General features: G+C 45.5%; 1 protein-coding gene across 4 annotated transcripts in view; it reads left to right on the top strand.

The window, feature by feature from the left end:
- Positions 1 to 23279, top strand: part of tmem132e (transmembrane protein 132E) — a 187259-nt gene that overhangs the window by 128969 nt on the left and 35011 nt on the right. For all 4 annotated transcript variants that reach the window (XM_035527035.2, XM_081718916.1, XM_027004227.3 and 1 more), the window contains exon 3: positions 22802 to 22939. In XM_035527035.2, coding sequence (XP_035382928.2) covers positions 22802 to 22939 — 138 coding nt within the window. The remainder of the gene's footprint in view (positions 1 to 22801; positions 22940 to 23279) is intronic.

The following is a 23279-nucleotide window of genomic DNA, read 5'->3' as shown; positions in this document are numbered from 1 at the left end:
CATCTCAACACCCGTAGAGAAGTCTTACAGACAAGTAGTACTGGAAGCCTGCATTTGATAATTGAGTCTTGGTTTATTTTAAGTATTTTAATATATTAATCTCCTGCCCTCCTAGTATAAAGTTTCGTTGTGAAATTGCTTCAAATTATGCGTCCCTGCCTAAAGTAGCAAAATCTTGAAACTGCTTCTGCTTGCCGAGCACACCAGAACCAATCAGATTCCAGTCTGTTCCAGCTGGAGGGCAGAGCTTGCGATCACTTCCAACCACAACAAAAACTCACTCAAGACTGGCTCTCTTGAAGTTCCTATGAACCTCATGGGAAAAGGTCTTCCTTATCCCATCATCCAATGAGCACCACTGCCTGAGCAGAATTGAGCTGGGCTTTGCTATACTATACAATGAGCTGTTCACAAATCTACTGTACATTATTCGAGGGAGCCTGGTGTCGGAGCGCTTGGCTTGCGAATGAGGGACGGAGGTCACGCGTTTTCCTCGACATCCATCAGACATTACGCAGGATACGTTTGGAAGCATCAACTCAGCAAACCGAGTTTTTGCAACCACTGCCTCCTTTTTTTTTCTTCTTTTTTTTAAACCTTCGCTTTCGGTATTCCGTCCTTGTTCAATGTCTGTGAGAGCTCAGCTGACCCCTGCGCTCATCCGTCTGCCCTTTGGCTCCAGAGGCTTTAGGGTCTTCCGCGCTCACACTTTCTGCCTCTCCTGCTCCCTCAGCCCACCCATGAGAAGTCTGGGGGCGAAACTGCAAGACGCCTCTCCCGTGCACGCCAGAGATTCCGTCTTGGGGATTTCCGAAGCAGCTTTGGACCGTCCGCGCATGGCGTTCGCCTGACCCGCGGGATCCTCAGAATCGGGCATCCCGTCAGGCCCTGCTTTTCTGTCGGCACGCAGGCAGCCGTGGGAGAGCGGCGGCCCGGTCAGGTGGGGCGAGGCCTGGCCCTTGTCTGCACCCTACAACGCCCGCCGGCTGCCAACCGAGCTTATCCCACAATCCCACACGGTTGCAAACTTCCACGTGTTCTCACACGTGTGCACGTGTGTGTGTGTGTGTGTGTGTGTGTGTGTGTGTGTGTGTGTGTGTGTGTGTGTTCCGCCCCAAACAGATGGCCAAAGCAGGAAGCTGATGATTATAAATGCCTTCTCCACGTCTCTCATCCGTGTTCCTGGCTCCATCTGCGGCAAGGAACCTATTGATCATTCCCAACTTTCGGCGCCGTCGTGTGCCTGCTCAGAGCATCCTCATTGCTGCTTTACAAATAGCAGAAGCCGAGGCATCACGCCCATGCCTCTGCTTCCCACTGTGAGCATATGGCACTGAGCCTGACTAACCACACACCTCCCTATATGTCAATATCTCAGTTCTTCTTTATTAAAGACTAAAAAGGTCATACATGCGTGCGTGCGTATGTGCACAATAGAAAAGGGCGCGCTTTTTAGGGAAGGCTGTGTTAAGTGTTTCGACTTGGGTGTTTTTGGATTACCGTGTTGTTATGCTGTGTGGAGAGAAAGGGCTGAAAAGGACACCGTGCTTCAGGGGACTGTTTTCTGGTGGTTTGCAGTTTGATTATTTGGCTTCTTCCTTGCTGAGGAGCAGCACTGTAACTGTTCCCAGTACAGTGATGCAGAGTCCTGGTGTAACGCTTCACGTAACAGACACATGCAGTTCCTGCTTCCAACACAGTGGTGCCAGGTTTTACAGTTTACTGCCCTTCCCAGAGCAGTAGTGATGCTTTCTAAAAGGAAGTCCAGCATAAGACATTTGAACTTTGAACTATTAGTTGATCTCAGAACAGTGGCGTCATTGGGTGGTGTGATGGTGGTGCTGTGACCGTTTTCACTAATTACCATGACACTGCTACAGGCCTGCAGTTTAGAAGGATGGTCCAGTTGGCTTCTTAAGTAAGGGTATATGTAGCTCATGCCATACACACACACACACACACACACACACACACACACACACACACACACACACACACACACACACACACAGCCAGCCTGAGAGTGGCTTGCCTGCGGCCTTGAGATAAGAGAGCCTTGGGTGCAGATGTGCCAACTCAGGAGGCTTACACTCCTGAGTACAGGACATCACACACACACCCACACTCACTCACCCACACACACCTAAAACATTCTCACTCACAGTCTAACACCACCAACAAACAGACCACACACGTTTTACAGGAGGCTTAGACTGACGCGAAAGTTGATTACACCTCAAAGCCTTCAAATGAACTCAGCACATGCACACACACGCGCGCACAACACACACACACACACACACTCACTCACGCTCATCCTGCACTCATCAGACAAACCAAGAAAATAGATGAAATATCTTCAAAGAAAATGCATTGTCGAAATGACAGAAAATTACAACTCGACGGCTGCAGCAAGGAAACACTATCAAACACCATCGTTGAACAAAAGCTTATTGTAGTCACTCACACTCTAAAACTTCTTAAAAGGTATCTTTCTTTCTCTCTCTCTTTCTCGCTTTTGCTCTCTCCCTCTCTCTCTCTCTCTCTCTCTCCCCCCCTCCCTCTCTCCGTCTCTCCCTCTGTCTCTCTCTCCCTGTCTCTCCCTCTCTCTCTCTCTCTCTCTCCCTCTGTCTCTCTCTCTCTCTCTCTCTCTCTCTCTCTCTCTCTCTCTCTCTCTCTCTCTCTCTCTCTCTCTCTCTCCCTGTCTCTCTCTCCTTGCCTCCTCTCTCTTCATCTCTCTCTGCATCTCTTACTCTCAAGTCAAGTACAGATGACTTTCAGAATTTTTTTTTTTAACATTTAACCTTTATACTCTAACTTTTATACTTTAAAGCCAATTAGTAACCAACAGCACTTGTGTGTGTGTGTGTGTGTGTGTGTGTGTGTGTGTATATATTTTTTCTGAATAATAAACAAATATGTGTTTGTTTATGAATAATTAACAAATAAATAAATAAGAAATTGTGGTAATATTATTAATGGCAGCTAATAAGCCATTATGACATTAATAAGATACACTGCCTGGCCAAAAAAAGGTCACCACCTGGATATAACTAAGCAAATAGGTAATAGCGTCCCATTGGATAATTACTGCATGGCTGATTATGTTTCAGCTGGCAACAAGTTATTTAACCCTAACTGATGCAGTGAGTAGCTTCTCATTTCTTAAACAACCATGTTGAAAGACACATCCTGTGGTCGTGGAAAAGATGTTAATCTGTTTCAGAAGGGTTAAATTATTGGCATGCATCAAGCAGAGAAAACATCTAAGGAGATTGCTGAAACTACTAAAATCGGGTTAAGAACTGTCCAAATCATTATTAAAAAGTGGAAGGACAGTGGGGAAACATCATCTACGAGGAAGGAATGTGGTCGGAAAAAAATCTTGAATGATCGTGATCGGTGATCACTTAAACGTGTGGTGAAATCAAATTGTAGAAAAACAACAGTAGAACTCAGGGATATGTTTAATGGTGAAAGTAAGAGCATTTCCACAAGCACAATGTGAAGGGAAATCAAGGGATTGGGGCTAAACAGCTGTGTAGCCTTAAGAAAACCACTCGTCACTGAGGCTAACCAGCAAAAACGACTTCAGTTTGCTAGGCAGCATAAAGATTGGACTCTGGAGCAATGGAAGAAGGTCATGTGGTCTGATGAGTCCAGATTGACCCTGTTCCAGAGTGATGGGCGCATCAGGGTAAGAAGAGAGGCGGCTGAAGTGATGCACCAATCATGCCTAGTGCCTACCGTACAAGCCAGTGGGGGCAGTGCTATGATCAGGGGTTGCTGCAGTTGGTGAGGTCTAGGTTCAGCAACGTTATGTGCCCAAAGAATGAGGTCAGCTGACTACCTGAATATACTGAATGACCAGCTTATTCTATCAATGGATTTTTTTCTTCCCTGATGTCAGGGGCATATTCCAAGATGACAATGCCAGGATTCATAGGGCTCAAATTGTGAAACAGTGGTTCAGGGAGCATGAGACATCATTTTCACACATTGGCCACCACGGAGTCCAGACCTGAACCCCATTGATAATCTTTGGGATGTGCTTGAGAAGACTTTGGTCTAAATCTCCCATCATCAACACAAGATCTTGGGGGGGAAAAATTAATGCAACTCTGGACAGAAATAAATGTTGTGACATTGCAGAAGCTTGTGGAAAGGATGCCACAGCGAATGCATGCCGTAATCAAAGCTAAAGGCGGTCCAACGAAATGTTAGTGTGTGTGACCTTTTTTTGGCCAGACAGTGTATTATAACTAGTTAATATGTAAACATATTTAGCAAAGAAGACTATGTGTGTAGTAATGGGAAGCTTGGCAGTGGCATGTTACTCTATCTCTCTGTCTTGGACCTGGTTCATTTGTAGATTCTTGTTTGCTTAATGGTTGAAAAATGTTTTTTAATTCTCAAGTCTCTACATCTCTCTCAGTATTTCACTCCTGTCGCTCAGTCTCTGCTTCTCTCTCTGTCTGTCCTTCTCTCTTTCTCTCCCTCCCTCCTTCTCTGTCTGTCCTTCTCTCTTTCTCTCCCTCCCTCCTTCTCTCTCTGTCCTTCTCTCTTTCTCTCCCTCCCTCCTTCTCTCTTTCTCTCCCTCCCTCCTTCTCTCTGTCTGTCCTTCTCTCTTTCTCTCCTCCCTCCTTCTCTCTGTCTGTCCTTCTCTCTCTCTCCCTCCCTCCTTCTCTCTGTCTGTCCTTCTCTCTTTCTCTCCCTCCCTCCTTCTCTCTGTCTGTCCTTCTCTCTTTCTCTCCCTCCCTCCTTCTCTCTGTCTGTCCTTCTCTCTTTCTCTCCCTCCCTCCTTCTCTGTCTGTCCTTCTCTCTTTCTCTCCCTCCCTCCTTCTCTCTGTCTGTCCTTCTCTCTTTCTCTCCCTCCCTCCTTCTCTCCCTCCCTCCTTCTCTCTGTCTGTCCTTCTCTCTTTCTCTCCCTCCCTCCTTCTCTCTCTGTCCTTCTCTCTTTCTCTCCCTCCCTCCTTCTCTCTGTCTGTCCTTCTCTCTTTCTCTCCTTCCCTCCTTCTCTCTGTCTCCGTCCTTCCTCTCCCTCACCCCCCCACCCGCCCCCTTCACGGGTAGCACACTGGAAGAAGAAAGGCTGTTGAAGTTGGAGCCTGTTCACAGCTTTATGTGAAGTATACCTAAGAGTCGGCTACGCCTTTTGCTGAGGGATTTTGACAATTGTGAGGGTTTCTCTCTCCCTCTCTTTCTCTCATTCAAGGTTTTTCGTTCTCTCTCAGCATTGAGTGTAATTGAATTTACCAAATAAAAGACCATAAAGGCTCCATAATGATAACTACTCAAATGTCTCTGCATGTGTGGTACTGATAAATTTGGCTGTGTGGAGCTGGGGTTATGAGATAAAGAGGGGCAATTAGCGTTTATTCAAATGATAACATCAAGGAACCTTTCTGCCTTTTGAAGGAGACTGAGGTCGGCCTTGATGATTTTTCTCCCTCTTTTAGATCGCTGACGTCCTCCTTTCCATCATTCTGTTCATTCTTCACCTCTGTGTTGCAAGAAGACTGCCCTTCCAGGCAGGGAGATCCACACAGCCTCCAGTCTCCTCGCACATCTGATCGTCATCTCATCAGCAAATTATCAAGCCCTTAATGACTAGGTTTAGAAGTGTAAGAGCAGAGAATGTTGAAGCAATGCAAGGCAGGGCAGAGAGCTCCTCCTAAGGTCTACCACCTGCTGCTTCCACCCCTCAGAGAGTTAACAGTGGTACACTCACTGGAAGCTGACCTTGGTGCTAATGATCAGATGTTTAGTTTAACTGGTTTTTTGTTTTTTTTTTAAAGTGAAGTTTTGAAAAGTAATTATGCTGTCAAACCTTCAAGTTTCTTGATAAATCCAAACCCCATGCACCTCCGTGTGTGGGCACATGCACATTCTTCTGCATATGTAAATGCTCGATCCTGTAGTCATGCTAGCTCCAACCGGCTGATATTTTTTGCAGCGTCAACCGTGAAAGCCTCCCAGACCTCGCCCAGATCCCGTAGCCCAGGTATCCTACTTCCGCTGGACAGTGCTGCATTGCTCCAGCACACAGCTAGCTGACTCCAGCACACGGCTAGCTCTGTTGAGCGCAGCCACTGTTATTTAACTACTGAGGCACACACAAATAGCATGAATAAGAGACAGAATTGAGAGAGGAGGGGATGCGGTATTCAAAGCTGACCTGGATATGGCCGCCTGCATGCTCTGATGTATTTGAAGCGGATCGTGATCGGCAGGACCCGATGATTTCCACAGCCCTGGGGCGAGATGGAAGTCGTCCTTAAATAAGATTTTTGTCAGTAGAAGGGACCTGTTAATAGGCAATATGAAAAATATATTCCTCACTTACATTTCCATAAGCCTACCTGCCAAAACGGCAATGGGCCATGTATGGCCCCCTGGGGCACTCCCCATATCTCCCTTCATTTCAGTGCCGTCAGATTGTCCAGTGAAATATGCAGCATTAAGGGAGTACATAATCCAGTAATGCTATTTTTTTTTATATGATGTGTGGTGTCGTCAGCTGGGAGGTGAAGTGCACCGTTCTGTAAAATGTATGTTACACATGAAATATGACTTCAGATTCATTGTGAACAGGCTTATGTAGTAAGAGTTGCTCTCCAGGATTCGATCCCTGCTCAGCTGATTAAACGATATGTTGTTTTATGCTTAAGCGTACTGAAAATGCTTTAATATATCTGATGATCATTATTAAATTAGATACCAGAGGATCCATTGCAATCTCCTTCTCTATTCATGAATAGTGCTCTGCATTCAGCAGCATTCGAGCTACTGTACATTAGCTACTTTGTAGAGTATTTCCTTTATATAGTAAGTGCTTGTTTTCTCCTTCCTCCCGCCTGGGATAATACACCAGGCCTTGCGGCTAGACAAAAAGTCTACGACAGCTCCAACTGTCAAGTTTGTTAAGCCCTCGACTCTGTAGTGATGGCTCGGTGCTGTGGCAACAGTGGCCACTCCGTGAGGCTGATTTAAATGAGGGGGGTAGAAACTGAGCATGGACTTATTATGGGATGCCTAACAGCCAACTGGGCCACATTTGTTCTGGCAATTTCCGCTGGCCTCCACTGCTCTTTAATGACTGTTTAGTGCCTCAGACTCATCAACCCAGTCTCTGTGTCTGTGTGTCTCTCTCTCTGTCTCTCTCTCTCTGTCTATCTCTCCGTGTGTCTCTCTATCTCTGTGTGTGTCTCTTTCTCTGTCTCTCTCTGTCTGTCTGTCTCTCGCTCTCTCTCGCTCTCGCTCTCGCTCTCTCTCTCTCCGTGTGTGTGTCTCTCTCTCTCTCTCTCTCTCTGTCTCATATTCATAGTCACTCATTCACTCACTGTGTCTTGCTTTTATACTCACTAAACTCCTGATTTTTGGAGGAAGGGTGTGGGATGTATTTTACAAAATTGCTTAAGGGTAAAGATCTACTGGATTTGCTGTGAGATACAACAACAGAAGAGGGATAAACATAAAGCCGTGAGCTTGGAGTTATTGAACCTCAAGCTAAGCTGTTGTTGTAGTAGGAGAGTAGCGCTGTCTTACGTGGGTGGTACTGTCAGTCGTTTGGATTTTATGTTCTGCGTGCCTGCATAAGTGTGTGCGCGGATGAACACATAGGCAAGCATGTTTGTTTTCTCATGGGGTGTGTGTGTGTGTGTGTGTGTGTGGCTAACTGAAGCCACCAGTGCTTCCTTATATCCTCCATCGAAAGACATTATTTCTCATTATGTGATGCTGCATCACTGTCATTACTTGACAATGTACTTGACGTGGCTTGGCGTTACATTGTTACTTGACTTGACGTTACTTGACGTGGCTTGGCGTTACATTGTTACTTGACTTGACGTTACTTGACGCTGACAGTGCGCCGCCTCCCCCCTCTCCCCACCCCGGGATCTGGAAGTGGAACTTTGATATTAGCCCATGCTTGTGTGCTTCCAGCAGCAGGCATGCTAAGGGTGAGTCAGCATTTTGAGAGGAGTCAACAAGCCCCTGTGGACGCCAGCTCCTATCCCACCTCCTCAGCCTGGCCCGGCTCGGCCCGGCTCGTGGCCACGCGTGACTGCCCGGCTACTCCACCTGCAGGCAGGTCCTGCTTCTCTGGGAGCAAGAGTCACAGGAAGAGAGGACACACAGGGCTCTGCTTTTGCAGGCACCGTGCAAGCGCAGAATTAAGGCACATGACTGCAGCACAAGCACGTGTAGGCGTGGCGGAAATGTTTGCTGTGTGGCAGAGGCACTAATTTGGCGCAGGGCGGAACAGTTGCAGCAAGAGTTGGGGTTAAACTGATCACATGATCAGTGGGTGTGGTTAGGTATGCCACGTTATCCAATCAGCTTAACTCCTCTCATTCCCTTTAAAAGCGGAGCATGAGCCAGCCACACAGTGCAGTGAGAGTTTCCTCATGTAGGCAAGACTGGCAGCAGCAACAAAAAAAAAAAATCACAGACGAGGAAACAGGCATTGTTGTCAGGGAAGAGGCACACGGCAAAATATGACACCCACAGCAGACATCCCAAGAGTGAGGAGATGAACCTGTCCTGAGAGGAAATGGCTCAGCACATACATGAAACTACTTCCTGTGACATTCACAATGTTGTTACAGAATTAATTATTAATAACAACAGTGACATAATAATAATTATGCCAACAATAATTATGATCATGCTTATTATCACTACTGTTGTTCACTGTGATGAGAATAAAATTAATATTTACATAATTTTGTTATGACTAATTATGACACGCCAAGTGTCAGATTCAGGTTTAGGAATTACAAACAAATTGTTTTCCTTCCAAAAAATGTATTTAGTTGTATTTAGTTAGTAATTCGGAGTAATTGGGGTGATGTTCATAGTCAAAATCCCATTGTGAGAAATCAAACACATCTTGTACCTTCTTTAAGTGAGGAAAATACCGTGGTGCACTTGTTGTGAGAGCAGGTCTGAGGAAGCAGCAGTGCAAGTGTGGCTTAAAGCTGAAATGTCTTCAAAACTTCATTACACCAGATTATAAACTACGTTACGCTAGATTATAAACTACATTACACCCACTGATTTTAAGATGTGTTACACCCTCAGATTTTAAATGTCACACCTCTTGTTTGCGAGACACCACCCACCTTGCTGCAGGCGCTTTTATTTCTGTTCACCATTTAACAGATTGTGATAAATGTGCACGCGCCCATCAAAATGAGCAAAACGCAGCATTAGGGCGTCTTTAACGCCCCACACAGCCACAAAACTAGACCTCACTGCTCCAGCACACTGACTGATGCCTGACATCCTCTCTCTCTCTCTCTCTCTCTTTCTCTCTCTCCAACTCCCTTGCTCTTTTCTTATCTTTTGCTACCTCTCACATCCTTCCCCCCCGCTCGCTCTCCTTAGTCCTATATTTTTTTGTTATGTGGTGACTCCCACAGGCCTCAACCTCAACCTGGCATGCAGACAAAGAGGGACTCATAAGTACAATGTCCTGGGAGTTTTGTCTGAATGTGTGCATGCGTGTGTGGGCATGTGTGCGCACATGTGTGCATGTGTGCCTGTGTGCATTTTTGTTTGTGTGTGTGCATGTGCATGTGTGGGCGAGAGAGAAAGCAGGCAGGCAACAAGTGGAGAATTTATTTCACTTTTTTTCCTTTCTGTTTTTTTCTGCGTGTGACCATGCGTGCATGGTGTAGTTACTACCACTGCACATTCAGCTGAGAAACTGTGAAGTCACTAAAAACCAAAATGAAAGACACCAAAAGGATGCCCATAAAGGATGCCCAGTTTACCAGTGTTCAGGCTGACAACAATGTAAGTGTACATAATATTCCAGGATCCTTTCTTATTTGTGATCCATGTGGTAAACAGAACATCACTGAACAGGCAGACCTATCCCTTCTGTGCCAGCAACACAATCTGTCTAGGTTTAAGCAGCATTGTTTTACTGCACTTTAAAATGACAAGTGCACGTTTACCCCTTAGAAAGCGCTGCCTAAAGAAAAGCTGTCTCGTGTGCTGATCGGTCGTTTAAAGCCTGACGCACACGCACACTCCACCAGCTGACGGACTGTTTGTGGCTTGCATCAGGTAGCCACTCCAGTAACAATATGTGAAAGTAGTTTTGCGAAAGTCCTGTCTGAGTAGTTAATCACAGGAATTCACGGAGGATTCGAATGTTGCCCAATGCCCAACTGGTACACAGCTGTTCCTGTTGGTTAGTTGATACATTCTCTCTCTCTCTGTCTCTCTGTCTCTCTCTCTCTCTCTCTCTCAAACACATGAACAGAACTCATTAGACCACCCCAAGCCAGTTCACTGTATCAGTGTGAATTGCTTTCAGATCTTTAGCATACAGAGCATTTAGGGGCAGCAAAAGGTGAGATTAACTGGTATGTCTACATTTATGAAAAGGAGGCGACACATGAGCTCCCCGCTGATGACCTCCCTCTAAAAAAAACCTAAAGAGCAGAAGAGAAGCTTGTGATCGTGAACTCCCGCTGTGTGTGTGAGGAGGTGAACGTTGTCCCGATTCCCACAGAGAAGGGAGTTCTGCTGTCGCCATCAGCCACAAGTGAATTCATAGATCCTAAGGCTTAGACTTAATTGCACTTCCTTTATTGAGGCCAACAGGTGGCTTGAGAATGTTTCCGGTGCGCCTCCTGTTGGTGGAGGTGGGTGTAGGGCTATACCATTGTCTTCTGCAGGTTACCGATCAATTAATGGCGTCAATCTGGTAGACGAGCCACCTATGAGCGGCTCAAAGGCTTAATAGGATTTCCTCCAACAGTGCTTTCCGACAGCTGCGTACACGTTGCTGTCCAGTTGGTGGAAGTTGGCTCAGACTTGTCCCGACCAATCAGAGCATTCAGCCTAAAAAGAGCCTATGCGCTCCTAAAAAGCAAGGTGGATCCAATCGGCTAGCGGGAATTCTGCCTACACAGAAGTGCTCTGAGATTTGCTAAAATGGAGTATAACCATATTCTGTGAAACCCGAATACTATTGACCACGTTTAATTAAGTATGTTGTACCTCATAGAAACCGCGAGGGTAGGCCTACATGTTGTCATGGTTACCACATAACCTCACGTCTCTCTTAATTAATCTGTAGGTTTTAAGTTATTATGGGTTGCTCACATTTTTATTGTTTTGATTAACAAATCTAAGCAATGTAAGCTAAACATTTTTATTAACATACAGTCTTGTGGGCAGTGGTTGTGAATAGTCAACCTTTGGTTAAAAAGTTGTCTGACCAACAAAATCCATAATCCTACACAAAAGCAGAACAGAGCCCCAGTACATGAATCTATTAAATGAATTTTTTTTTTTGCAAAAGAGTTTCAAAAAATTTAACAATTTGCACCTTTTCCTTATATTGACAGCATAGAAATGGAATGTCAGTTCTAATTTGAAAGAAGAACATTCTTATAAAAAATTGAAGCGCTTTTTTTTGGGGGGGGGGGGGGTCATTTTTTGTCTTTTTCTTTGTGTTTCGCATAATTGATGCTGTGAGGAAGTTACTTTTAAGTTGCCTCCCTAAGAAGGTTGTGTACGCTGCCTTGGAAAATGGCTCCCTTTTCATTCACCAGTTCTCCCATCCACAGCTTCAGGCTTTCTCTGGCTATGAGAGGCACCAGCCTGATTCTGATTGCAAAAATAAGGGACCACAGCACATTTATCCTGCTCCATACTCCCTATTCCCTACTCCCTACTCCCTTCCACTCAGCTAACCCATCATGCAGGGATAAACTGAACTGCCTAAGTGCAACAATGCTTAATGGTCTTGTTGTTTATTTGCAGAGATACTGCCGAAGAAATGTGGCTCAATTAGTTGTAAATTTAAAGATATTATCTGTAATTAGCGTCACTTAAAAAGGAAAAGAAAAAATACATTCCACTATTCAGTGAAGTGGAAGGGTGTAGGGGAAGTGAGGAGGGGTTTTCTATTTTTGATTTGGGATCCGTCCATTCATGCACGAATAAGTGTCTGACTTCCTCTGTCTAAATACAACACTCTGTGCATGTTTGTTTGTTTGTGTTGCCTTCCCATGCTGGGCTGTGTCACACTGTCAATAGCAAACCATTTCTAAATAGTGCTATTAGCTGCAGTGGCACTTTCAGAAAATTACCATCTTGATTCAAGGCCTTTAATCTGCATTAGGTGGCTCGGACACGATAGCGCAAGATTTCGCCTAATCCTTGATTTTGATTTTTTTATTCTTGTGTGAAATGAAAATAATCTTTGCAATATTGAGAGTACATAACAGGGGCATTGAAGAACACCACTAGTGTCTGCTTTTAAAGCATCACCTGTTCAACACGTCTCAGATACGACTGAATGACCACATTGTTGGGTATTAAGTTTCACAGTGTTAGGCATTAGATTAACACATCGCTGTTATTCAGCTCTTAATTGCTCTGACCCATAAACATGAAGCACCTGCTTAGAATGGCTAATTGAAAAAGCATCGCACACTGGGGATTGGGAGCTGGGTAGACTGGAGAATTAGGGAAAGGTTCTCAGTTGGCCATCAAATATTCGCATTTATAGAGTGAATTAACAGTTGCTCGAATCTTTTACCAGGGGACATTGTAAAACAAGTGAAATAACTCATTTCCCTACAAATTAGTACACATTATTAAATCATTTGCTGGGCACATGGCATCATTTGTCTCTATGGAAACCACTGGCATCGGCACGTTTGCCCCAATGAAAAACGAACCATTCCATATTCATTTGTTATAATAGGACAAATGATTGAGCGACAAAGTGTCTGCACTTCATTCGAGCTCCCGGCGTTGGCGTCATTCGAATAAATTGGGCCGGAAGAATAAGCGTCCCGGTGAGCTGACCCATCAGAGAGTTCCCTTCTGGACCCTCGATTGCTCTTTACACCCCCCTAACCACGTTAACACGTGCGTGGAGAGCGAGTGGGTTGCCAGCAGAGTGGCTGGTGCTGGCTGGCCAGTCGCAGTCTTGCAGTTTTCGACAGGGGGAAGCAAAGGGAGTTCTGAGCGACTGCGTGCCTCAGCGTATTTCTGCAGGCGCCGGTTTGGTGGAGAATGCTAGGCCAGCAGTGCGCGGCGCGCGCTGCGGAGCGGAGCCGCTAAGGTGCTACTCTCGCGCACACCCGCAGGCACGCGGCCACCTGTCCTCGTGGGGGAAGAGGGGGTCGCGTGAGGCCGGCTCGGCGGCGACAGAGACGCGAACACGCCTTTGTCGGCCTTAACGTGGGGTAATCAGCTTTCTGTTCCTGGCGGGCCACGGAGTTCAGATCGCCATGGCAGCAGCCACCATCATTTGCGGTGTTCTCTTTCACCACCCACCCATCTCACTATCTTTATTTATGTTCCTTATTTCTCTGTCTCTCCCCGAGTCATGTCGCTTCCTCTCTTCCAGCCCGCTGCTCTAAACATTCTCTCCCACGTCTCCTCAACTTTCTCATTACCTCGCCTTAATTCTTTCTCCCGCCGTCATCCTCTGCCTCTGTTGCCGTCGGGACTTGCACAAACACGCGTAACTGCGAGTCATAAAGACGGAGCACGGCAGCGCGTGTTAACATCCAGTGCGCGTCGCAGTCCGTTAAGAGATATCCTCCCTGCTAGTGCGGGCTGCCACCCGTGTTTGTTTTGTTTTGTTTTATTCGTTTTTTTAGAGGAATGTCATGTTTTATTACCCCTGTCTTGTGGAGGATAGTTTTTTGAGGTTAGGCACGTGAGTTGTCAGTCGTTCAGAAGCACCTTCCGTTATCCACCTGTTCCTCCAGGAACTTGTAATCTAGAAACAGTAATCTTGATGGTGAGTAAATATATTCATAGATATGGATTTAACCTGCATGTGTGCGTGTGTGCTTGTGTGTATGGCAATTAAGAGGGAAGGAAAGATTTATATTAGAGGGTCGAAAATGAATGTGACCCTCGGAGTGACTAAGCAGAACAGAGCTGCAGGGTGGGACAGAGGGCCCTTGCATAGAAACATCGAGGGAGAGGGAGAGAGAAAGAGAAGGAGAGAGGGAGGGAGAGGAAGAGTTTAACAGAAGCAATTCAAATGGCACCTGGGGAAGTAGATTGGGGCGGGGTCTGCTGTGGATAGGTCCAGTCTATTAAACCGCCTGTGGGGAGGGTCATCCAGGGGTCTTGCTGAGTAACGGCTTGCCAGGCATGTTCAAAGCCACAGGTCTATGCCTCCCCTTCCCAAGAACAACTACCTGCTGGCACTTGTACCACATTTCTGATAAGCAAACATCAATGTACCACCATTTTCTCTTTCTCTCTCTCTCTCTTTCTCTCTCTTTCTCTCTCTCTCTTTCATCTGAATGCTTCATTCCACACAGCTAGTTTCCACAGAGGAAGGATATGTTGTGCTGAACTGGCGTGATCTGTCTGAGAGGGCTACACAGTGTAGAATGTCTGAACATAAACCTGGCACAAACCTGACCTGGAGATTACAGGTGCTAACTGACACTGCTCTCTTTACTCTGACCAGCACCGCTTTGCATTTATGAAATATGACAAAGAGGGGGCCCAGCTCCTGGAGAATCTGGCCTCCTGCTGGCCAGTACGGTGCATTGCACTTTATGCTGAGGAGCCGCTCTGAAGACAACGGCCATATACGCACAATAAAGGTGTCAGAGTCAGTTTTGCTCTTGAACCCAACAGTGGTCCAGGCTTAGGAAGCCAGAGGGAAAACTGTTCTCAGATCAGAGATTCTCATTTTAGCTGTGCAAATATATGTCTAGCTCACAACAGTTAGTTTTCTATCATACTGTTAGACTACTATAACTGCCTTAGGGTCTAAAGGTGTAAGTCCACTACCAAGAAATGTTTGACTTCTTCATTCTTTATGTCTTATCAAAACAAAATATACACCAAGTTGATACTTATTATTCAAGAACACATTTTTCAAAACTACAAGATTGTTTAAGCGTCAAAAAATCCTCTCCTGAAATTGTAATGCATTTGTGTATACTATGCCAGGTGTCTTTAGTCTTTATTTGAATATACTGTGCCTGGGATCTTTAGCTGAAGTCCTGCAGCTTTCGAGTTTCTCCTGCCCAGGCGCACCTGATCTGGCCATTATCAAGCCCACCGTGAGCCGGATGGGTCCAGTATAGTCGGAAAACCTTTGAAACGGTTCTCTCTCTGTGCGCAGCCATCATGCTGGCTTGAGCTTGAGCTTGGCAGAAGGACTTAGGCTGACAATTTCCCCACTTCTTTAGAACATCATAGCAACCTAGTGAAGAACTTGCAGAGCAAATTCTTGAGTGCGGTTTTCTGTACTGGGCTCGCACTTCTGAGACATGCTGTCTAGTCCATGTTAGATTAATGAAGTAATTTGCTGCTGATGTTTTCTTCTAAATCGAAATCATTTCCTGTCATTCCTTGAACAGTTGTGCTGATTTGTTGTGGGGTCCACACACTGACGCGCAGGAGCTGTGATTCCTTGATTAGCTATTAGAATCCGTTGGCAAGGCCCAGCGAACATTCCACTGAGCAGCTGGTTTGTGGGACGCTGGAAGTGATTTATTTAAGAAGGGAAGTGGCGGTGGTGGGGATTTAGCGAGAGCAGTGTTTCATCATCTCTGGCAGAGGGTTAATGTGGAAAGCCGCTGTGCCAACCTTAACCCACCTCCACTTTTTATTGTCACTTCGTGGAGAAGGTTTGGGAAAACATTAGCAATCAGTGTTTTGTGTGTGTGCGTGCAGGTTTGTGTGTGTGTGTGTGTGTGTGTGTGTGTGTTTCTGTCCGTTTTCATTTTTTGAGTGCCTCTATCAGGATTACTGTTTTTTCATTCTGTTCTCTCTCTCACTCTCGCTCTCTCTCTGTTCCAGTGTTATCGTGGTTCTGTTGCACTGCACACTCTCGTTTATTGTCTTTCACATTCACTCAGAGCCAGAGAGAATCTGATATTTGGTTGATCTTCAGAAGAGCTTGGCATGGCATTTATCTTCCCTTCAAATTAATATCTGGTGTCAGTCTCTGTTCTCTCGCAGCGACGGGGAGAGTGAACAGAGAGGGCAGAGAGCAGAGGGTGCATGCCAGCATTGATGGAAAATCTCAGCGAACCACTGCATAACAATGACCGTCTTCCTAGTACTTAATTTCAACCACTACCCCCTCCTGCGGTTTTCACTCTGCCCTCAAATCAGTCCCAGCATGCCGAGCATCTAAATATGCTAATTCTTCACTAGATCTGTCCCTTCTATCCAATCGGATTGTGACATCAGGTCTTTTTATCCTATTAGGATTCATCCACTGCTTAAGGCTTCATCTCAGCACGACAGCAGGGACGCGTTTCTTCCGCCGCGTCTCTTTAGCACCACCCGCGTGCTGCACGGCAGGTCACTTAGATCGCTGTGGTCCGGCATGTGACGCATGACGCAGCCCCCCTGAAACCTGCCCCTCTCATCCTCGGCCCAAATAAGCAACACATCTCCACTTTGGAGCGAAGACAAAAGCGTCTAGTCATCTTCCCTCTCCACTAACGTGAGAAATGCCAGGAGCCTGGCAAGCAGAACTGCGCTCTGCTCGTCTTATCAAACAAATTGAAGAGCACAACCTCACCCCCCTCCCCCCCTCCCCTCCCGCTTAGACCCACATTTGCATGGCAGGAAAGGTTTCAGCTCACCCAGGGCTCCTTCACCAGCAACCTGCTGATGGAAAAACTACTTACAATAATTGTGTTCTGGGCAGGAGGATTGTCTCTGTCTTTCCTGCTCTCTCCCCACAGTCTCTCTCTCTCTCTCTCTCTCTCCCTCTCCCCACCTCCTTTTCTCTCTTTCTCTTTCTGCCTGTGTCTCTTGCTCTTTTTTCCTGTTTTTCTCTTTGGTTTGTGACTGCATCTCCCCCGCCTACCCACCGGTTGCTCTTTCTGATCTGCGTAGGAGTTATCACTACCTGCAGCTGCTGGAGATACTGTGGTGAACAGCCTCTACAATGGACCAGCACTAAGCCACTTTGAGTAGTGTGAAAAGGGTCTCCTTCCTTCTCCTGCCAGTACTGCCAGTGCAACAGTGTTTACTATTACATTACTATTACAGTTTTTTTTTATTTACTTGCCCTGTTACAGTATTATATATTACTAGTCATTATCCCATTACATGAGAATAACACTGAATAAAACACTGTTTTTATATGATAATGTCTAGGGCCTTGATGACTGCATTCGGAGTTCCTGTTGTATTATACACGAAGCTCTCTCTCTCTTACTGTGATATCCCTGTGATATGAGTGAAGTCAGCATCATGACCAAGTCTATCAAATGTCTGAACAAGCGCTCGCAGTCAACCGTAACCATAACGTGATTCAGAGAATCTAATCAAGTTCATCCACTCAACTGGGTGTTTGTTTATTTGTTTACAGATTTAAAGGCATTCTGTGTAAACACAGGGCATAATATCCTCACAGCCTATATTAATTTCAGCAGATGAGAATGTAATCTGCTTGTACAGCTTATAGTGTTTTTCTGTTAGTTTGTTTGTAGGTTTTGGGGGTTTTTTCTTTCTTTTTTAAAAAGAAAATAGTAATTGATTTAAACACAGTACACAACGTCCACGCGATGTGAGCTCACGTCTTGCTGTCTCGCTCACGTCCTTGAAAAAAATGAAAAACACACACTTAAGCACTGAAAATGTGCGTTTGTTCCCACCCAGCTGCCAGGTGGCAGGGGAGTTGGGGAGCTACAGCCTGAGAACTGGTGAAGTCAGGCCTCCCCTTCCCCCGGATGGGAGAGGATTGCTCCCAACACATCCGCAGATCCCATGCCTCAGGAATCTAGCAATGTTGTGGTCTGGCTCCTCATGTGGCTTATATGGCTTAAGAGAGACAGGAAGCCCGACTAATAATTATAGCCTACAGCGCTATATAGCGAAGCAGCTATTTTTGCATAATTACTGTTAGTTTTTACATGTCAGCTCTTACAGTAACTTAAGTAGAGACCTCTCACGCTAGCTTAAGTAAGTTCAAAGTCATTGCGAAAGTCCTCCCCCCCCCCGATAGGTTACTGCAGACCCGTCTGCTGTACTAGTTTGCATGACACACTGACATTTGCCTGCATGGAACTAGCCAAGAGTCCTATGAATGGATACATGACAATGGAAAGAAGAGGTCAGAATCTGCTATGGCCGTTAGCATGCATGGATAGCTAAATAATGGACTGGCATGTGTGTGAGTATGTGTGTGTTTGTGTGTGTGTGCGTGCTTGCGTGTTTTTGCTCTAGCTTCCTATCTGTAGTGGTAAAGTTGTCTCTGAAGTGCTTACTTGCTCAGAGGACAGTAATGGAGGATTTGGTGTCTACAGATGAGAGGAGGAAATTAAAAAAAGATAATAAAAAAAAACAGTGTTGGGGAGCACCATGGGCCGGCGGGCAGGCAGCGGGATCCGGATGCCTGCAGAGAGACAGAGAGACTAATGCCCCAGGGACACGCTGCCTCTGACATTTCCCTTCCTGCTTATTTACAGTGGTTTCTTCTTACTTTCCAGTGGTTTGGGTGCATGTGTTTTTTTTTTTGTTTTTTTTTAAAGCGGTAACAGACCACCGCGGGGACGGCAGAGAAAGCCGGAGTTATCCATCACTGATAACTCCTCCCGCCATGGCCTCCAGAATCCAGCCAATGGGAGATCACCAGCCATGGACTTGGTCTCGCGAGATGGGAAGGGGGAGAGAGACAAATCCCGGTTTTAATTGCTGTGCTGAGCTCCTAGGCCACCACGTGATGTCTGCAAGTGCTGAGACAGCTGTTTGAGGGGGGACAGACAGACAGACAGACAGACAGAGAGAGAGAGAGCGTGCGAGAGAGAGAGAGAAAGAAAATATATGAAGATATTGCCCAGTTCTGTACAGATGGGTTGTGTTTTCAAATGCTTGGGATGACATGCGGAGGGAATGCACCAGATACCCAGAAGATTCAGTTTATTGGTATGACAACATGGAGTGCAGTTTAAAGGCATTCAGGGACCTGAAACTTCAAATTACATGACTGCTTCAAATAATTACAGTCAATTAATATGGAGTACCTAAGAAGTCATGGGAAAATTAGAATGCCAATATTTCTCAGTTATAGTAATGTACACTTATCCAATTGCTAAAGCATCTTGAATCCTTAATACTTAACTATTTCTCCTATTAAAGATCTCCTGATTGAATTTGAATGAGCCTGATTCTATTTTGCTCCATTGTTTGTCATTATACTTCGCTGTGCTCTGTTTACACCAGCTGTCTGAAATGAAACACACTAAAGCAGAGGACGACGGATGGACGTAGCACGTCCACACCCCTTAACAGCAGAAGCAACTGCACTTGTTCTGGACAGGCGGTGTTTGTGCCGGGGCGGTGGACTTCCCAGATCTGCCCCTGACCATACCAAAACACCATGGATTTACTCGTCACAATGAACTTCTGAACACGGCAGCCACGTTGCTTAGGGAAACGTGTTAGCTCAGCCTCAGCATCTGTAGATACTTAGTGGCTCTGATCAGGGCCATGGGCTAAGAGGAAAAAAAAAAAATCCATGAGCGAGACTTCTCGAATTTAATCGCATGCCTCCCACTGTCCACAGAGTTCTGTGTTCATGCGCAGTAGGTGGTTCCACCGCTCCTGTTCAAAACCACTTTTGTCTTTTTTGATGCTGTACTGACAGCTGGTGAGACCTGATATCCTGTAAGTGGTGGTGCGTGGACTGCTCCACCACCGTTCTCTTTGGTAGGCCAACAGTGGCGGTAAGATAAGGCCCCTCTCATAGCACTTGTTGGAATGGGAGGCTGACTGAACCTGTCCCTGTTGGTCTTTGACGGTCCCTCAAAAATGGAGGGACTGTGCGTGCGTGTGTGCGCGTTTATTTTTTTTTATCAGCAAGGTGCAGTTGGAAGAAACGGCTCAAAAGGAATGGCAGGTAGCCTTTGAAACCCCATTGGGGGTTAATCCTGCAGAAAGACTGCTCTGTCAATGAATGTTTCATCGCTGGTCTCAGAGTTTGGTCAGCCCATTGTCTGCGCTTACCTAACGGGCTTTGAAAGCCTCTTCACACTGAACACCGAGGCTGTTGTCCTCCGATTCTCCCAGACATGTCTCTCTTCATCTGAAAGATTTTTTATTATTAAACATTTGTACTGACCGTGACCTAGCGTCGGGTCCCTAGCGTCGTCTACTATGGGTAACTATGGGTACAGATTTCATGACTTTGACCCACTTTGGGTTTTGTGGGAGGGTTTGAACGTCACTTGTTGTCCTCTCGGTCTCTTCCTCTGATTTCTGCATGCAGGATATTAGCCAATTCTCCATCAGATGAGCACCGGCAGCTGTTGATTCCTCCGCTGATAACTCCTCGGCGTCTAATCTTCCCGGCGCACGCTCCCTCCCTCCGCCTCCCTTTCTCTCGCAGTCTCTCGCCGTCTCTTCCTCCGTCCTCTCGGAGTTACAGCTCTGCACTGCGGGGAGATCTCTGAGCTGTTTACTTAGCCTGATAAGCCAGATTGATATCAAAGAGCTCGAGCCGATTGCCTAGAGAGCCGCCAAGCAGTCCGCAGTCGTCGAAGACGAGCACAGATCACTCGCCATATCGGCGGGAGCCAAACTCACCTGTAACCAAACATGTTTTTAAAGGTGTTATCCAGCATCCAGAGAACACCCAGCAGGCTGTCCTTTTTATGCTAGACCCACCACCTCGCTTTTTTGGCACTTTCTGTAGCTGCATAACTGATCACAAGCCAATCTTTAAATAGGGGGCCAAATTCTACGAATGCAAATCATGGCAAACAGACTTGTCAGGAAATTTTCAGGCCTCTTGCAAAAAATTAGCGGCTAATTAATGACTAAATGAATGACCTCTGCAACAGCTTACAGTGTTGTTGAAACCTCACTCCATAAGATAGCAACACCCCCCGCAAGCTTGACCACAAGGAAACTTGGTTGAACGTAGATCGCTGGTTTCATTGGTGGTACCACTGAAACTGCCAAGCTTTGTTTTGCACATCATGGCACTTGTTTCTGTAACCACCCCCCCCCCGGCCCCAACATGCAACAGATTATGCTGCAGTCTTACCGCACATCCGCATAGCTGTCTGGGTTCATGGTTGTTGCCTAGGTGACGCATGAACATTCCATCAAAAAATTCACGGCTTGATTTTTGTCACCAGGGCTAAATTTGTCGCTAGCAAAAAGACTATCCATGTGCATGGCCAAACAGACCTCAGTAAAACCCTTTTATCATCCCAGAGATGGCAATCAGCCTGACACAGATCAAGGTGAAAAACCTACAGAACGGAGTGAAACAAGTAAGACATTGTGGTGACTCCTAGAAAATGTGTGTGTGTGTGTGTGTATATATATATATATATATATATATATATATATATATATATATATATATATATATATATATATATATATATGTTGATATATATATATATATATGTTGATATATATATTGATAGATATATATAGATAGATATAGATATAGATATATATAAAATTCCAAGTGATTGCAACATCAGGAACAAGGAATCCAAAAAGCTCAAAAAATACCAAGGGCTGAGAGAAGAGCTGGAAGGCAGCAGTGGTTTCCATGATGATCAGAGCACTAGGGGCTGTGAACTGGGAGAGTGGCTCCGGCAGGTCCCAGGAACAACATCAGAGCTCGCCGCCCAGAAGAGTGCAGTCTAAGCAGCTAAGATACTGCTCAGGACCCTCAAAGCTCCCAGACCTCAGAGAGTGGGGAATATTTCATATATATATATATATATATATGTATGTATATGTATGTATGTGAATCTCTCAGACAGATAACCTCAGGATTGGAACATAGTGTCCTTACAGACTTAATGGTTAGCTAGGGTGTGCCATGCTGCGTATAGTGTGTCATGCATCTTTCAGGACCCCACGTGCACAGCCCCTTTAATAAATTGACCCCTGAAGATTTGGAGAAGTTGGGAGAAGAGCTGTTTCTGTTTAGTAGTCCATCTCCGCACTGTGGGTCTTAATAAAGGCTTGTCCCGGCAGAAAGTATCTGTGACGTGAATAAATAATTGTATGGTCTTCTTCAAAGCTCTGCACAGAGCTTTCTTCAAAGCTCTGCACAGAGCTTTTTAAATCTCAGCAGGAAAGCTCGCAGCGCAGGGTTTGTAAGTGCACGTGCATGTGTGTGTGTGTTTTATGTTGTTTGTATGTGTCTGTGCACTGCTGCCCCAACCTTCTGCTTTACAGTAGGAGGTATGAGACACTCTGTTCACTTAATCACCTTTAAGAAAGAATTCCATTGTTGGCTCAAACCAGAGTGCTGCAAACTGTGGACATGCGCCTGCTCTCCTCACTAAAACACCAGCTGGGAGGATGTTTCATCTCTAACAAAGACTATTAGTCTACGGTACTATCGTTTGTTGGATGGGTGAGATTGGGTTATCATCCAAATTGTTAAAGTATATAATAACATATAATCCAGTACCATAATTTAACATTACTCTAATATTGTCATAAATAAACTGAAAGTCATTAGAAATCAAAAATGATTCTCACAGAGCAGTTATTTTTAAGCAGGTAATTATTGAGTTGTCCTTTTGCTGTGTTTTGCCTTCTTTTAATACCAAGGATAAATTGAGCTTGTTTTAAAGGATTTTTCTTGCCCTCAGTGAAGATGATCTTTCATCTGCAGCTATCCCTGATGTTTCCTACTATCGCAGGAATGTAAACTGGGTCATGGCTATACAACATCTAGATACGTCTCCTCTCATTTCTCCTGGAAGTGATACAGAGATGATTTAATCGTTTCTAAACCTTTCTCTCTCTCTCTCTCTCTCTCTCTCTCTCTCTCTCTCAGGGTTAAAGCAAAGAAGGGTGTGAATCTCCTCAGTACTAAGTCACAGAGCAACCAGTGGAACGTGGTCTGGGAGGAGCAGTCTGGAGCCAAGCACTCCGTCACCACAGTGGAAGCCAGTAAGATCAGAGGTGTCGCTGGGTAAGATATCAGACCCTCCTGTCAGTCGCTGCTCACTGTAGACGCTGGCCTTTCATTTCCATTTACAGCATTTAGCAACACGACTTATCCACGGCGACTTACAGCAGGTTAGAGTCCAGTATACCAATGATCTAGAATACTGTAGAAATACAGGGATCATTGCTGATGCCTAGAAGTACAAAATACATAAGCTCTATCTCAGACAACGAGATAAGTGCCATAAACAATAAGTACTACAGTATGTTAGTCAACATCAGTGTAATAAAGAATACCCTACAATAAGTGCTAGTTTCAGTTAGACAAGTTAGGAGCAGGGTCAGTGGTCTTTTAAATATTCCAC

Source organism: Electrophorus electricus, chromosome 8 (assembly GCF_041902795.1).
Source record: "Electrophorus electricus isolate QZ-2024a chromosome 8, ASM4190279v1, whole genome shotgun sequence".
In the NCBI taxonomy this organism is placed as follows: domain Eukaryota; kingdom Metazoa; phylum Chordata; class Actinopteri; order Gymnotiformes; family Gymnotidae; genus Electrophorus; species Electrophorus electricus.
Note: the sequence above shows the minus strand (reverse complement) of the source record. Positions and strands in the feature narration are given on the sequence as shown.